This window comes from Bemisia tabaci, chromosome 3 (genome assembly GCF_918797505.1).
Source record: "Bemisia tabaci chromosome 3, PGI_BMITA_v3".
Lineage (NCBI taxonomy): Eukaryota > Metazoa > Arthropoda > Insecta > Hemiptera > Aleyrodidae > Bemisia > Bemisia tabaci.
Genome location: NC_092795.1, coordinates 17,408,062 through 17,424,701, shown reverse-complemented (window position 1 = coordinate 17,424,701; position 16,640 = coordinate 17,408,062). Strand labels below are relative to the sequence as shown.

General features: G+C 40.4%; 2 protein-coding genes across 2 annotated transcripts in view; both read left to right on the top strand.

The window, feature by feature from the left end:
* LOC109044207 (histidine protein methyltransferase 1 homolog) overlaps positions 1 to 16,640 on the top strand; it is a 39,961-nt gene that overhangs the window by 2,229 nt on the left and 21,092 nt on the right. Inside the window, exons 2-6 of the mRNA XM_072297943.1 lie at positions 8 to 232; positions 1,897 to 2,057; positions 2,676 to 2,896; positions 3,598 to 3,713; positions 4,754 to 4,815. Of these exons, the coding sequence (XP_072154044.1) occupies positions 8 to 232; positions 1,897 to 2,057; positions 2,676 to 2,896; positions 3,598 to 3,713; positions 4,754 to 4,794 (764 nt within the window). The 3' untranslated portion in view covers positions 4,795 to 4,815. The remainder of the gene's footprint in view (positions 1 to 7; positions 233 to 1,896; positions 2,058 to 2,675; positions 2,897 to 3,597; positions 3,714 to 4,753; positions 4,816 to 16,640) is intronic.
* Positions 6,273 to 14,306, top strand: LOC109044283 (facilitated trehalose transporter Tret1). Its single transcript, XM_019061924.2, has 2 exons — positions 6,273 to 7,295; positions 10,001 to 14,306. The coding sequence occupies exons 1-2, from the start codon at positions 7,187 to 7,189 to the stop codon at positions 11,335 to 11,337; spliced, it is 1,446 nt and encodes a 481-aa protein (XP_018917469.2). The 5' UTR covers positions 6,273 to 7,186; the 3' UTR covers positions 11,338 to 14,306.

Here is a 16,640-nt window from a genome sequence, read left to right as displayed (position 1 = left end):
TTTACAGAGTCAAATGAACTAATATGGGATCCATTCAAGGAAGTTTCTACCGAAGAAACAATATCGGCATCACAGGACTGTATAACCAAATTCACATGCAGAGATCTTCAATTTCAAATTGTGGATGCGTCAAAAAGTTATGAAAAGTCACAAACAGAAGAGCTTAAAAGTTGCTCCATCTTCCAAAGTTTACAAACATCCCATTCAGATTTGTTAACAGCCAAATATGAAGGTGAGAATACATGAACTATGAAATTTATAAATTATCATTTGTTTGCTCTGATCTTAACACCCTTAATGGATTAAAAGAGGGGGAAAATATCTTCACTTTTATATCACTGATGTGAATAATGATGTGAGAATGTGTTTTACTTGCTCTCCATTCACCTGTACCCACCCAATTTTGTCTGAAACTATACCACTTCAATGAATCAAGACGAACTGAAAGGGTGGAAGTTCCGAGACTCATGAACCCTGTTATAAGCTGTTGATAATTTATAGCATGTGGGTCCCAAGTAGCAGTGATCGCGATAAATTGCGATTTAATTGGAGAATGTATCGCGATTTTATCGACGTCGCGATTTATTGCAATATTATCGGGAGAAAAATCGCGATAAATTGCAACAAAATCGCGATATTATCGAACGCGATTTTATAGAGATAAAATTGCAATAAATTGCAATTTTTCATTAACGCATGAATGACGCATATGAAAGATGTTTCTATTCCGCCGCCGCCGTTTTTACCGAGATCCGTTGGTAACTTAACCATCTCATTTTTTTTTATCAATTATTAGTACCTATAATGTAACAAAGACAGACTGGTAAGCTTACCTGAAAACCGGTATTTTTACTGATTTTTTCAGGTAAGAATACCACTTTTATTGGTAATCAATCCCCGGTAACTTTACCATTTTATCTCGGTAATTCTACCACAGTCGATAAAAACTATTGGCGTTTTTCCCAAGGTCCATCGGTAACTTTGCCATCTCACTATTATTGGTAATTTTACAGAGACAGAATGATGAGATTACCAATAGAACCTTATTTTACCAACCGTATTTCAAGGTATGAAATAAAATACAGAGGAGGGAAAATTAAAAAAAAAAAAAAAAAAAAAAAAAAAAAAAAAAAAAAAAAAAAATCCAATGAAAAATCGGTGTCAGTGAACGCAAAGACATAAGTTGTGAGATTGCGAAGCGCCGATCCATGTATAAGAGGCTTCAACTCGCACACGCAAGTCATATAGCGGTCATAGCATAGTGACAATGTGCTGGCCTTCCACCGTAGCGATTGGGGTTCGAATCCCCGCGGAGGCTCCGGGGATTTTACGCTCGTCTTTGTCAAAGGACCTGACGGCTGAATCCAACGGCAATCGGCTGACAACTTTAACCCCTTTTTTTTGGCGATTTTATCAATCGCTAGGATCATCAACATCTGAGCGATCATCCTCGATCTTATCGCGATAAAATCGCAATTTTTTCGGGCCGATAAAATCGCAATAAAATCGCGAAAAGATCGAGGATAATCGCTCAAATGTTGATGATCCTAGCGATTTTATCGCCGATAAAATCGAGGATAATCGCGACTTTATCGGCGATAAAATCGCGAGTTTTCCGTTGAAAAATGCTACTTGGGGTCATAGGTTTTAGGACTTCCTACTTCATCACATCCCGAATTTAAAATCATTTAAAGTTTTTGACCTCAGAAAAAGGTAAAAGTTCAAAAACCTAAGCCATGCAAAATTCATTATCAACAACAGATATCAAGACCTGATTTTCCTTTTTGCATGCCTTGACTCTTTATTTGATATTGTTTTGGTGTAATATGATGTAAATCTTTAGAATCTTAGGTCCAGTGCCAATGTTTGTTAATAACGAGCATCTGTTGTTTTCAGGAGGATTTAAAATCTGGGAATGCACCTATGATCTTCTCCATTACTTGATCGATAATAATATTGATCTTCGCAACAAAACCATCCTAGATTTAGGTTGTGGTGTTGGAATTTTAGGCATGTACGCTCTTCAAAATGGGGCCACTGTACATTTTCAAGACTATGTAAGTATTTCTATTTCTAACAGACGCAATATATAAATAAAAATAGTTCATTTATTTCATTTTATTTTTACAATTATTTTCAATCGGTATGATTAACGTATTGTTTTTTCACCAACAAATGCGTCAAGGTGGAAAGAGCAAATTAATGGCTAAAGTTGAAGAATATGTATCCCCATTTTCACATTGTTTCAAAATCTTGATTGTTACCCAAGCAACGAACCACCAGTCATTCTTTGTAGATATATTTATCAAGACAACTGCTTATTTTTTATATCATGCATGCATCATTCTTAACTCTCAACATTTCAAGCACTCATTCATTACGAACTTGCTCTCCTTGCAAAATCCCTACAGATCTGCGCCAAAAGTCCTGTTCAGTTTCCCTTCTGATTTTCTTGAATCTCCTCTTTAACTGCCAAGCATCTTTGCCGGAAGTAATAATACTCTTCATGCTGGTGCTATACATCATGGTTTATTAGTTTGAAAATATTCTAGACTCATTATTGAGGAAAACGAGGGTTGTGGTACTTTTCTTTTATGGGCTCAGCGGATTTTTTGTATGTTGTTTAAGTAATGATTTCATGCATTTAATCAATTTTTCCTTCCTTTCTTTTTCAGAATGTTGATGTTCTGAAATATGCTACTATTCCCAGCGTATCCCATAGCTTTGGAAATACTAATAACTGTAGGTTCTTTGCTGGTGACTGGAGTTTTTTTTGTGAAGAAAACACGTCAACAAAATATGATTGCATATTAAGTTCAGAAACCATCTACAATCCCAAGAATTATGATAAACTATGTGCTGTCTTTGAAGAAAAGCTGAAGCCAAATGGTTATGGGTATCCTTTACTTTGTCCAAATTTTATTGTTTTTCTTATTTTCATTTTCTTCAATCAACACTCTTTACTCTCTTTATTCTCTTTTCTCTCTTTTTGTTTTCTGTTTTCTTTATTTTTATTAAAAACATTTTCAATTTCTCTAACTAATTTTTCTCTACTAAGCACTTGATATAGGTATGGCAAAAAATTAATGATTTCAAATCAGGTCATACAAGATTGTCGGATTAGGAACCAGATTTCATTGGTTCCTAGCCATCTGTGCACCTCATTGCTTTTTTCTTAATATTTTCAGAAAGTTAAAAACCTACTTTACAACGCAGCAATCATAGAACATCAACTCAAAGTCTAAAGAAAAGTGTACTTATACACACAGTAAGCCAGGAATCCCTAAAATCCGGTTAGGTACTTATCTAACAGACCTAGTAATTTTAACTAATCTGCTCAATCTTTTTGCAGTACCTGTTCTGGTGCCAGATCTCTGTACGTATCAATTCTGATTCAATCAATTCTCAGACATCCTTATTGCTTTAAAAGTGAAAGGATGGGTTAAATTGGATATGTTGACTTATTCATGATTAATTTTTTCTTGTTTGGAGAACAATTTTCAAATCATTTCTACATTTTGTGAAAATGGTTTGAATTAAAGATATCTATCATCAGGTTTTTTATCTTGTATCTTCCTTATAAATTGATGAACTCAGACTTTTAGGAGCAAAATCATTCTATTTTGGTGTTGGAGGAAGCACATTGGAATTCGAGAAAAAAGTGGATGCTAGAAAGAAATTGAATTGCTCTAAATGTTGGACATTTTCAAATGGTAAGCACTGCTGCTTCTTTTTTAAGTAATAAACATATAAAGCAAATTTTGGGTACATATATTGTATTGTCACCAAATTAAATTTTTAGTTACATTCAATTGATACCTCTGTATTCTTCCACGGAAGAGTTGATCCCGTTTAGAGAGAGAGAGAGCTAGTCATTTCATCAATCGTTTTTCAACTAGATAATTGTCTTTTGCCACTTCTTAAAAAAAAATTAGAGATCCTAATTGATCCAAATGTTTTTTGCAATTAATTATAGCTCTAGCTCATAAAGATAATATTAAACTGGGCAAGTGTACTGAATTTACCACTAAGCTCTTTGCTGAATAAAGGCTGCCTCTGCCTCCTGCAAATGGAGATGCAGATGCATTTCCAGAGGAATACACCTTCCAAGAAATTTTTGGAAATATGTAGTATGGCCATTTGAGTTCCATTTTATGCAATGGGCCCATAAACAATGTTAGAACTAAAAATAATCATTGTATTTTTTCTTTTTAAAATCTTATGAAAAAAACTGTTCGTACAACAGAAAGTTTGGAAATCAACTCCTGAACGGTATATCAACAATTATTTTTGAAACTAATCAAATGGAAATTAGACTTTACGACTGATGTCTTTCGTATTTTTTCCATTAGATCAATGTTGTTTGTAAACACTCATATCTTGTTTAGGTCTAGTACTTCCTGACACATGATTTGTTTTCCTCATGAAATTTTGAAGAAGAAACATAAAGCATTTAATTTATGTCATGTTGAAAGGTCCATTTGGCATTAAATTGATGCTGTTGCTTTCATCAGTGGTAGATTGAATTTTGCTAAGGCACCAAAGATTTATGAAAAAAACACAGCCTAGATTGCAGGTGCACTGTGCAGCTCCCTTCATGCCACAATCCTACATTCAAACCAAGCTATGTTTTTGTCCTCTAGGTATTCATTCTCTTGTACGTGTACCAAATCTGGTGCAGTAATTTTATTGCTAGAAATGAGCTGTAATCTAATAGATTTTGACCTATCTTTATGTTCCTCTTTAATTTCAGGCCTTCAGAGAGAGATCCTGAAAATTTCACACCTTAGTTGATGATTGCAACTGAACAGCAATGTGAGTACTTTCATTCTTTGTTTCCATTTAGTTTCCACTTGTGCTTTGTTTTTTTGCATTTCAGATTATTTAATTCAAAGTAGATTGATGGAGGCTGACTATTTAATCATGTCAGTCAACTTTCGCCTTCATTAACATGTTGACTGCCCCAGCAAGCAATATGATCAAGAGGGAGAGTTTCCGTCAGTCATGTTTGCAGACCTACCAATCGTAAGAGCTCTCCTAAAGCTGTTGTGGGCAAACATATTATGAATGCAATGACAAGCTAACTGAAAGGATGTACCTATTTTAGTTACTTAAGGGATTGAAGAAAAAATTGGCTATGAAAAAAACAATTGAAATTAATTGCATCGGCAATCACAGCCAGAATTTTGGAGGACCAGAATTCCCTCCGATCCAATTTATTGCTTGGCTCCAATATCCTTTACCTACAATTGCATGAGCACTGCCCTAAGAACCAAAGCAAAATATTCTGAAAATTTTATTCTCTCAAAAATGGCCTCTTCAACTGTCCTTCAACCAGAGTCCCCTCGAATCCAAGACATCAATTCTATAGAAGGCTATACAATACTTAAATGCGAACACAATACATCAAGGGGCAGATAGAGACTTCTAAGTACATGCCTATTAGCCTTGGGGCCAGGGTAAAACGCAGTTTGAGTATTCAGAAGTTACCATATCTGCCGATAAAAATACAATTTTCCCCAGATTAAATGCATCTATTTTCATCTGATTTTTCCACAGTATTTTATTCATAATTTAATGCAAAGTATGTAAAAATGTCCAAAAAAAAAAAAAAAAAAAAAAAAAAAAAAAAAAAAACAGTTCCTCCTCCTTTATAATATTTTCTTTAAAATAAGTATGTAGCAGACAAAACTTTGCGACGTCGGAGTGTCTATATGGAGATTTTCCTCATCTTTGTAGTGTAGGTTCCAACATGAGTGGACAGGGGGGGGGGGGGGGGGGGGGGAGAGTCACTCCTCCAGAAATTTCCTCGGCCCCTCTTAAGAAATGTGCGGGATTTCGCTGAGTAAAAGCGTGCTGTGCGTGACAGATCTTTTATCTTAGGGACAGTAATAATTAGATCAAATTTTCGGCGAGAACTGCTCCAAAGCGCCCCTGAGACGACTCAATTTTTCACCTGTTTTCAAGGGAGGGTCCTTGGGCCCCTCTGAAGATAGGAAAATTTCTCAAATCTTCCTTTCAAGATAAAGAGGAGTCCTGCAGACCTCTTTATGCCTCCAGACCCCCTTCAATAGACGGGGTTCCCCTCCCCCTCCGGGCCCCCCCACGAAAGGTTCTCAGTCCCGCCTTCGGATCCCAGTCCCACACACAACCAGTGGCGTAGCCAGAAATTTCCGGGTCCGAAAGTAAAACAATTCTGAAAATCTCGAAAAATGACGCTTATCTGGGAAACATTTCCAGTCACGAAGGGTGGAGGGAACGGGGTGCACCCCCTGGAACCCCCTCCTTTCCCCCGGCTACGACACTTCACCCACACAGTGAAATCAACTGTAGGACACGAACCTCTGTGTCCTAGACCTGAACGGTCGGAGAGAATCAATTTCACCTGAACTTCGATGTCCTCGACCTCTACTCGTCATTCATTTCCATGTAAATACATAGAAAACGCCACTGATTACTCATTATCGTGCGTGCGAAGCGCCCGTTTCGAAAACACGAGCGTCAAAGGCAAGCCAGAGCGGGAAGGAAGCTGGGATTAATCCCATGATTCAGCGGCTCTGCCAATAATCGATCAGTAGCTCATCATCGGGTCTGTAGCTTTGGCGAGCGGTCAAGTGAATCCACGCTCCCAACCCGATCCCTTCATGAGCCCCGGATTGCCTTAGAACACACGCTCACCGTGGCTCAGCTGGAATGGCGGTCGGGTCGGGAGCGCTGCCATGATAGCGAAAAGAGCAGTAAGTGCATGCTGGGATGAACCTCGGGACACATAGAAGTATGTGCTACCCATGGCTCATACAGAAATGGACTTACTGCTCTCTTCGCTATCACGGCAGAGCGGCGACCTTGCTCCGAAGGGACATCCAGTGCGCGTCCATTCCATCTCGATATGGCAGTGCTTGGTGCAGCCAAGGTATCATTAGCTCGTCACAGACGCATCAAGGCTCGCCGTCGACGCATTTTATTTTCGTTTCGATTAAAATAATTGCATCTGGAAAGTCGTCCGTTTTGAATCGCGGCCGTTGTCATGTTCGGGCCAGGTGATTGATGGGTGCGCCATCCTGAGTGCGAGTGCCGCGCGTGGAACCTCCTGGGTTTTCCGAGTTTTCCCTGGAAGAGTGTTGTTTTCCCTGAAAGAGTGTTGTTTCCCCTGGAAGAGTGTTGTTTTTTCCGTGGAGTTTCCGCCATGGTGAAAGACGAGATTGAAATCGAACTTAGCAAGGAGTACGATGATTCCGTTCGGTGTCCTGTCAATCGGCTGGGGAAGTTTCGCCAGTGTTTGGCCACGTTTATCGGTGAGTTAATGTGTCGTCCGTGACCAATCGAGGAAGGAAACAGTTCGGTTCGTATTCTGCCGTGCTAAGGAAGAACGCCGTATGAACATGCGAGAATTGCCAAATTTCCCTCGAGAAAATGTTTATTTTTGAGAAGTTATGAATATTTTTCCTTGAAATTTTCAAGAAATTTAGGTGAAATTGCTAACAAAATTATTTGAAAAATTGGAGGGAAAATATTCATAGGTTTACTAGGGAATCTGTGTTTTATAAAAGAAAATTTGGCAACGCCTGGAGGTTCATGCGGAGTTTTTCCTTAGCACGGCAGTATTGAGCACCGAAGTCACCGGTCACAAAAATTGGACTTCGGTTCTGCTAACCGAAATTAAAACATCCAAGTTCTTCTGTGTGGGTAACCGAAGTTGTCGGTCGCAGAAACCGAACTGTAGTCCCGCTAACCGAAATTAGGAAGTTAGGAACACCGAAGTTTTTGGTCCGGTTCTTATGACCGAAAATCTCGGTTACCCGCACGTGAAAACTCTGAACACTGAAGTTCAGTCCCTGCAACTGAAGTTTTTTCTCAGTGGAGGGATGAATATTGGAGAGAGAAGATTTTATGAGGATAGGAGTGAAACTTGAGAAAGCCCTTATCACAGGGGCACTCACATCAACCGAATTCGTCGTTTTCCAGATGGAAGAACGTAACTATATTTCAACGTTGCAAAATTTATCATTAGCAAATGGGCATCTTAACGAGGTATGAATAGCTCTACGCAACCTGTTTTCTCTTCAAAATTTCACGAGGAAAACATAATGAAAACAATCACACAATGAGAATTCTGGAAATCAATGCCTTGGCAAGATTTTAATGTTCAAAATCAGTATCACAAAAGAGCAAATATAAAGATGACGTCATTTGCACAATCTAAATTCCTTTCGATCTATGTTAAAAATACATGTTAATATCTTGTTCAGGATTTGATTTCCAAACTTTGTGCGAATAGTTTTTAACGTAAGATTTTGAAGAGAAATCATGCAACTTTTTTTTTTTGTGTGTAAAATTATCGACAAAAATCGTGCAGTCATATTCTCGTAAAAAAATCAGATTTTTTTAGTCAATTTTTCAACCTTGGAATGAGGTTTACGCTCCTTCGTCTGAGAAACGATGAATTTTTCAAAAAGAAGTTCGATTTTTTGCAATGAGAAAATAAAAGAGTTGTTATTGTAACTCGGCAATCTCATAAAAAGGTCAATGGCGTAAGTGAGATCTCCTGAAATTTTCTGAATAGCTTGCCGGCAAATTTTTCAGAGGGGATCTTTATTTTTCCAGAATCGTTTTAATGCTTTTTGAAATTCTTATAAAATTTTGGGGAGGAGAGTCAGGAGGAGAAGGGGCCAAACCCAAATATGTTCTAAGAAAAATGAGCTAGATATCTTACCCTAAAAACGCTGCTCCAGAGGTTTTACGGAACTCTAGGTTTAAATAAGGCTTAAAAGAGGCGCTGTACTGAAACGTTCACGGTTTTTTATTCGTTCCAGCGCTGTTGTTTTCTCAAATGCTGTAGGTACCTTCGGATGGAAATAAACGAACACTCTGAGTCCGTGTTTTTTAACCGGAAATTAAGTTGTTTAGTTCCAAAATATTCAACCGGACCCGAGCTTCCAGCAAACTGCCTGAATTGAGGGGCTTGGAGGACAAGGCGCATAAGCGCAGTTTTTGAAAACAATTGAGATCAGGGCCGGATTTACCTACTTGCCGCCTATGGGCTGCTTGTATTTTGCCGCCCCCTTCTCATTCGTTTTGGAACATCAATAAAAACCATCAAGTGAACATGCCGGAGGGGGAGGGGAGGGGTGCACAAGACGCGTTAAATCGTGATGGACACATTTTTTTACGAAAGCCCAGCGGGCCGATTATTGAAATTGATAGACAAAGCTATAGACAAAGAAGACATAGGAGGTATAAAGCAATCCTATTGGTTGAAATGGGTGGTTCTCATAGACTAAGGGGGAAAATGATAGACTAACTGTCGGGTCTCTCGTGGGTTGCCGTTAGTTAGTCTATTACCTACCTCCTTTGTCCATTGCAAACACCCGCTTCTACCAATAGGATCCCTCCAAATCCTTTTTGTCTTCTTTGTCTATTGCTTTGTCCATCAATTTCACTAATCGGCCCGCTGTCAACACAACTAGCAAAAGTTCACGGAACTTTGCGCGAAAGTGAATAAGTCTCATTAACCTATCGCTGTGTGGACAACGCCTTCCATTTATAAGAAATGAACGCAAAAATTATGAAAGAACGAACATAAATGTGGTTTAATAATTTTAATTTCCGCCGCCGCGCGGCCGCGCCGCGCCGCGCTGACTGCACTGCGTTCGGCGCAATGCGTGAAGTATTCATACAGTCTTGTAGGCGCGATGCTTTCCCGCCGACCGCTGCTGCACGCACTGTGTTTGACGCAATGCGTGAAGTATTCATTCAGTCTTGTAGGCGCTGATATCCGTTACATGCCGACCGGCGCGGCGCGTTTAGGGCTTCTCCTTTTCATCTCAAGTCCTCGTCATCATATTTCTCGAAATAGTAAAAACTGCGCTTGTGCGCCTCGTCCTCCAAGCACCTCAGATGAAGTGTTTTAAAATTGCGTGCAAATTCTCTGTCTATGAACGGTGTTTTAACCCTATGAGCGCGGACGATGCTTGACGCCTGTGATGATTTCTGTTGGCAGCGAACATAATCACGATATGCCTGGGGACGGTGAACGGCTGGGCGGCCCCGGTGCAGCCGCAGCTCCAATCGGAGACCCCGCCGGTGGGCCGGCGCCTGAGCGACGACGAGATCTCCTGGCTGGGCGCCATCACGTTCATGGGCGGCGTGGCCGGGGTCCTCGTTTGGGCGCGCGCCGCCGACCTGCTCGGCCGCAAGGGCGCCGGCTACCTCATCGCCGCCCCATTCCTCCTCAGCTGGACCCTGCTCCTCTTCTGCGACCACTACTACCTCCTCCTGGCCGCCCGCTTCATCGCCGGCTTCGGCGGCACCGGCGTCCTCGTCAACACGCCCCTCTACGTCGGCGAGATCGCCTGCGCCCAGCTCCGCGGACCCCTCGGCAGCAGCCTCATCCTCTTCATCAACTTCGGCTACCTCCTTGCCTACTTCTTCGGCTCCGTCCTCACCTACGCCCGCTTCAACTTCTTCTGCCTCCTCCTCCCGGTCGTCTACCTCGCCCTCTTCGCCTACCTCCCGGAGACCCCCAACTACCTCTACATGAACCGTCGTGAAGACGAAGCCAAGAGGTCCCTCCTCTACTTCTGCGGCGACAACGCTCGAGCCATGAACCACGAGTTCAACCTCATCGCTTCCGTCACCAACGGAGGACCGCGCGTCGAGCTGTCGGACTTCCTCCGCAAGAAGAGCACGCGTAGAGCGCTGGTCATCGGCATGGTCCTCATAACCGGCCAACAGGTTGTCGGCATCAATATTTTACTCACTTACACCGTAGCTATTTTTTCCGCGGCCGGCTCCGCGATCTCACCGAATTTGTGTTCTGTCATCGTAGGGGTCGCGATGCTCATCGCGTCCATCCCTTCGTGTTATCTTATCAACAGGTTGGGACGGAAGTACCTCCTCATTTTCACCTCGACCGGGATGTCAGCCTCTCTTTTATTGCTGGCGGTGTGCTTCCTGTTCGACAAATCGAATGCTTTCGTTCAATCGACGTATCTACCGCTTGTGTCTTTTTCCACCGCGATAGTGTGCTACGCCCTCGGGGTTGGGCCGGTTCCCTTCGTCCTCAGCTCTGAGATATTTCCCTCGTCGGTGAGAAATATGGCAACATCGCTCATCATCGCGTGGGGAATTTTCGGCTCCTTCGCGACCGTGAAGTTGTACCCTAGCATGCTATCTTTGCTCGGTTATTTCGGCACGTTTTCACTCTTCTCCGTCAGCGCTTTGTGTCTCTCTTTGTTTATTCATTTTTGCGTTCCCGAGACCAAGAATTTGAGCTTGAACGCGGTTATTGAGCTGTTGGAAAATCACTCGACCCTCAAGGTGGGAAGGTTTTCGTGAAGAACCCAAATTTCCTTTAGTCCTTTTGTTGTGCGATGATTTTTGAACGGCGCAATCCGACGTCTTGCGGACCATAGAGTACATAGAGTCGTAATGTAATGGAGAATTTGCACGCAATTTTTTTATTGCTTCATCTGAAAGTGCCTAATGAGCTGAGTTCGCAATATTTTTCATAATTTTTTTCTGACATGGGAAATTGGAGAAAAATTGATTTAAAAGTGAGAAAATGCGCCGCCTTGTGACGTCATCTGGCGGCATTTCCCATTTAAACACATGTATTTTAGCAGAATCGGTTATTTTGTCATATCTCCTCTAATAATTGCTAAATTTATGAATCGAGGGTATCTTCGTGTTCAGTTCACTCAGAGGATTCCACTTAAACAGGAAATTCATCAAATTTCAGACCCTTGCAAATTCTCCATTGGGAGAGCTGGTGCCACTTTTTAAGCATTTTTCAGGTTCCGAATTTCGAGACTCCTGTGTGACGCCGGGTCGTGTCATATGATCGATTGTTTCAGATACACGGGTACTCGGTCATCCGATGTAAACAAAGAAGATAGGAGTTACCACGCATTCGACACCACCATTTTAGATCAAACAAGTATCGAAAAAGTGATCCAAGCGCGGCGCACACTGGGCTAGGAATTCGCCAACCAGAACATGGCGCCAGTTCTCCCATTTACATCACGACTCTATGTACTCTATGTTGCGGACGAACGAATGTAACTCCTTTCCAAGGCTGCAAAAAGTCTCAAACAATTCACTTTTTTGAAATATACGAATCCTGTGCGAAATTCGGCTGATATTTGTGTGTTATTCGAAGAAAAATCAGTGTAATTTTCAATTCGAGATACTGAAGAGTTGTCGAGTAAAATTACGATGTACGAGCGGAACTTTTGAAATGCAGACACTTAGTTACGTTCTTTCGTCTGGGAAATGATGAACTATACTTCATCACTAATTTCTAAGCTACTTTACGTCATTATAATGAGGTTTTGTTAACCAATTTCCTTCTGCCCGTTTATCACTTGTTTTATGAAAATCGTAGGAAGCATTCAATATCATATTTATTTGATATTTTTTATATTATCATAGTAAAGCGGATTCCATTGAAAGGAGGTTCAAACTCCAGCATACCGGCATACGTTTGAGACTTCTCATTTTTATTTTATCATATCCTTTTCATTTATTTTTAAAATAAAAGAATTCTGAACGTCGGTTTTTGGAATGGGAAAAGTTCCTTTCATAACGACAAATATTGATCGAAAATTCCAAGGAATGTCGTTGACTACTATGAAACATATCTAACGTTATTTTTTTGTTAGGTTCAAGTCAATGTAATAGAAGAGATCGCATTATTTTTACATATCAGGGTAAAACAATTTGAGGAAGCAAAAACCTGAAAATGACGTATTCCACGCTCAAAAAACTCTTAAAATGTAGTCTTTGTTTATAGTGATTGTTAAAGAAACATGCATCAAGGTAATCCAGAATCATTGCCAGATGAATTCACTTCAAGCTAAAGAAATTGAATTCGTAGTTAATTGCAAGTAATCCAAAAATATTCCATTCTTCTGTTCAATCTCATTTCTTCATGTACTCCCTTTGCTCTCCGTAGCCTCTTTGAGTCATTTACTTTTCTCTCTTATATATCCCCTTCTTCCCTTTTTCCTTTTTTGGTTTGTCACGTTATGAATTCATCATTTTGTTTCAAACAAAAGAACAGAGCCGCAATAAATCGTCCTCCTTTGGTTTGTCACGTTATGAATTTAAAATTTTATCTCAAATAGAAGAACACAGCCGCAATAAATCGGCATGAACATAGGCATGCGAGGCATGACATTGAGCGCTCCTTCAATTCTGACAGGTATGCAATTTGGGCTACCGCAGAGTTAGAATAGTTGCTTCCTGAGGTGCTTCCTTGCTTTGTTGCCCGCGGTTAGGACGAGCCCATTTTCATTTCTCTCTCTTCTCCTGTATGTTTTTTTCTGCAAAGAAGTTATCATTCTATTCTCTTCCTCCTTATCTTTACCTCACTCCGCTTCCTTTTTTATTTAGTTAATTTTAATGCGCGGCTCAATTTGCACGAGCTTATCGGTTTCGAGGTGACACACTCCATTATGTGTGCCACTTCACGAAGTCATTACAACAATCGAATGAGATGAAAGTGAATTTTATCTAGCCTTTAAAATTCCCAAATCCTCAAAACGGAACTGACGTTTATTGTTTAACTTTGATGTAAAGCCGGCCGTTCCTTAAATAACATGTATTCTAAGCATCTACTTGAGACATGCTGGGTAAACTTTATCGAATTTGACGTCTTTTACCTATACATGTACAAGTTTCCTACGTCCTCCAAACTTTCCCAATTTTTTTTTTGCATCCGTAAGTCTGTTTAAAAATTAATTGGCTCCATTATTTTCTAGAAGTACTGTATTTATTAAACTCTTATATTTTTTTTAAAATGTTGTTAATTTTTCAATGTGTTGAATTTGTAAATAGTATGTGAATAATTATTTTAGTAGGTAAGTTAATACCGAAGCATTTGTCATCTCTGACTTCATCGTTGTGTATAAAATAAAATTGTTTATTTTTGTATATCTATGTAATTTTAACGCATTATGTATATTGTACATGGCAGTATGTTTTTCCCTCAAATTAAATATTTTAAACACCAAAAAGTCTTTACTGGAAACTGTGCAACCTGTTCTACGAATGTCATGACCACAATGTAACTTTGTTGAAGGAATATTGGAAAAGAGCTTCCCATAACACGTTTATTGTGAAGATACCATGCTTTTGTGAAACGCATTAAACGGTGCATAACAGAAAACACTTCAGCTCGGCATTTCTTTGAAAAGTTGCACAATATTTCACGGTGCTGGACTTATTGTTTAACAGGCTAGCTGTTAAGAGATGCGCGAAAAATAGTGTAAACAGACGTGCCACCATTCTAAAAGAAAACGCCGTATAAACATTTCAATATTGCCAAATCTCTCAATAAAATATTTTTTCAAAGAAAGATATGGATAGTTAAGTATATTTGACATTTTCAGATAATTTAGATTACATTGCGAATAAATTCCCCCGAAAAATTGGGAGACAAATATTCTCAAGTTTCCCTGAGAATTTGCATTTTATAAAAGGGAATTTGGTCCTTACGGCCAGGCCCGCCACAAGGGGGGGGGGGGGGGGATACTAGGTCCTTGGTACCGGGGCCCGTGACGCTGGTGACATAAACCAGTACGACTTCAGATGTAACCCTCGTCTCGTAAGGAAAAGTGAAAAATTTACCCCAAAAATTCCGCAAAAAGTGAATATATATGTAGTTTCAAAAACACACACTGGGGCACTATTAAATTCTTCTTACTTTTTTTAGAGATTTATATCGATTTTCAAGATTTTGAGTATATGTAGAATAATGTTTTTAGTAACTGCGTTTCATTTTCTTCCATTGTCGGATGGTAAGAGGGGCACATCCGGATTCGTCCACGGTCAGTTTTCTAAGGTCCGGATTCGTCCACCAATGGAAAAGGACCGATGTCCGGACTCATCCACGGTCGAAAAACGCATTTCCGGATCCGTCTACGAGAAATAAATCGACTTATTTTAAACGGACGATGTGGCAAGAGCGCAATGATTCTGATCGGAACGCGTGTGACAGAGACCCTAGTAGCACAATTAGTGTTTAAAATTTTTCAAAAATGTGTCACTGAAATCAAAAAACATTGTCAACACATTTCATCGAAACATTTTAAACACGTTCAAAATGTTTTCATTCAGTTTTTAACACGTTTCAGACACTTCTCTATGTCACCCCAAATTTTTGTCACACTGACACCCTATGCAGATGTTTCTGATACCTATTGAGGATGTATCAAAGTTTCACTGATACGTTTCAGGAACATTTCTGAAACATATTTTTGAAAGGAAAGATGATTGATGCTCTCACAAAATTGTTTCAGAGACGTTTCCAAAACATTTCGATGGTTTCCACTACTGGTCAACACTAATTGTGCTACTAGGGTCTCTGTCGCACGCGTTCCGATCAGAATCATTGCGCTCTTGCCACATCGTCCGTTTAAAATAAGTCGATTTATTTCTCGTAGACGGATCCGGAAATGCGTTTTTCGACCGTGGATGAGTCCGGACATCGGTCCTTTTCCATCGGTGGACGAATCCGGACCATAGAAAACTGACCGTGGACGAATCCGGACGCCCCCGCTAAGAGGCTCCAGTCTGGGCATCCTCGACTTCAATGGCTCAACTCCCCTGCCATAGACGTACAAAAGAAGAGTCCAGGGGGGCCCGGCCCCCCTAGAATTGAAAAGTATCATCTGCCCCCCCCCCCCCGAAAAAAAAATTCCTAGATGTTTTGAATGCAACAATTCGAAAGTATTTGGTGCTGAAAGTAAAAAAAAAGGCGTAATTATTCTGCAGAAATTAATGGTAAATCTTTGTCATGAGAGCTTCAAAATGCGTCCAAGTAGATTTAAAATTTCAAAAATGCTCCGGGGGAGGCCCCCCGGACCCCCCTCTAAACTGGGGGCCCGGGCCTGAAAAATAGTACCAGGGCCCGAGATGGGATGTGGCGGGCCTGAGCCGAGATGGCATTTTAAGCCACGTCAGTCATTCCGGATTTTGGAAGTTGGTAAATGTGACTTAAAACGCGTGATAGCCAAAATCGAAGCTCAGATTCGGATTTCTCGTTAAAAATCGATGCAATTTCATGTATCATACCCTGACACCGAATTTCAGAAAAATCCATCGAACAGGAGCCGAGATAGCATTTTAAGCCACTTCAGTCATTTACGATTTTCGAATTTTGAATTTTTTGAATTTTGACAGATTTTTATTTAAAACGCGTGATACCCAAAATCGAAGCTCAAATTCGGATTCCTCGTAAAAAATCGATGCGATTTCATGTATCATGCCCTGACACCGAATTTCAGAAAAATTCATCGAACAGGAGCCGAGATAGCATTTTGGGCCACGTCCGTCATTTCTAATTTTTGAATTTAAAAAATTTGATTTAAAACGCGTGATACCAAAAATCGAAGGTCAGATTCGGATTCCTCGTTAAAAATCAATGCAATTTCATGTATCATACCCGAGCACAGCGTGAAGGAAAGAGACGTAACGTGGACATACTGATTCGAGCATATGAATGCAACGTGGCAACATGGGTAGTGCTCAGTGGGTCAGCGGAGGAGGAAGAATAAGAATTTATCGTGAGAAATTCCTCGCGACGAAACCGAACGCTTAGCCGGCGCTAAGTGGCGCCTCCCCGTTCGGTTTCACTC

Bases quoted from the DNA above. Each gene is read 5' to 3' on its own strand.
- LOC109044283 (XM_019061924.2), top strand. From the start codon at position 7,187: ATGGTGAAAGACGAGATTGAAATCGAACTTAGCAAGGAGTACGATGAT. The intron at 7,296-10,000 runs GTGAGTTAATGT...TTCTGTTGGCAG, and splicing joins GTGTTTGGCCACGTTTATCG to CGAACATAATCACGATATGC.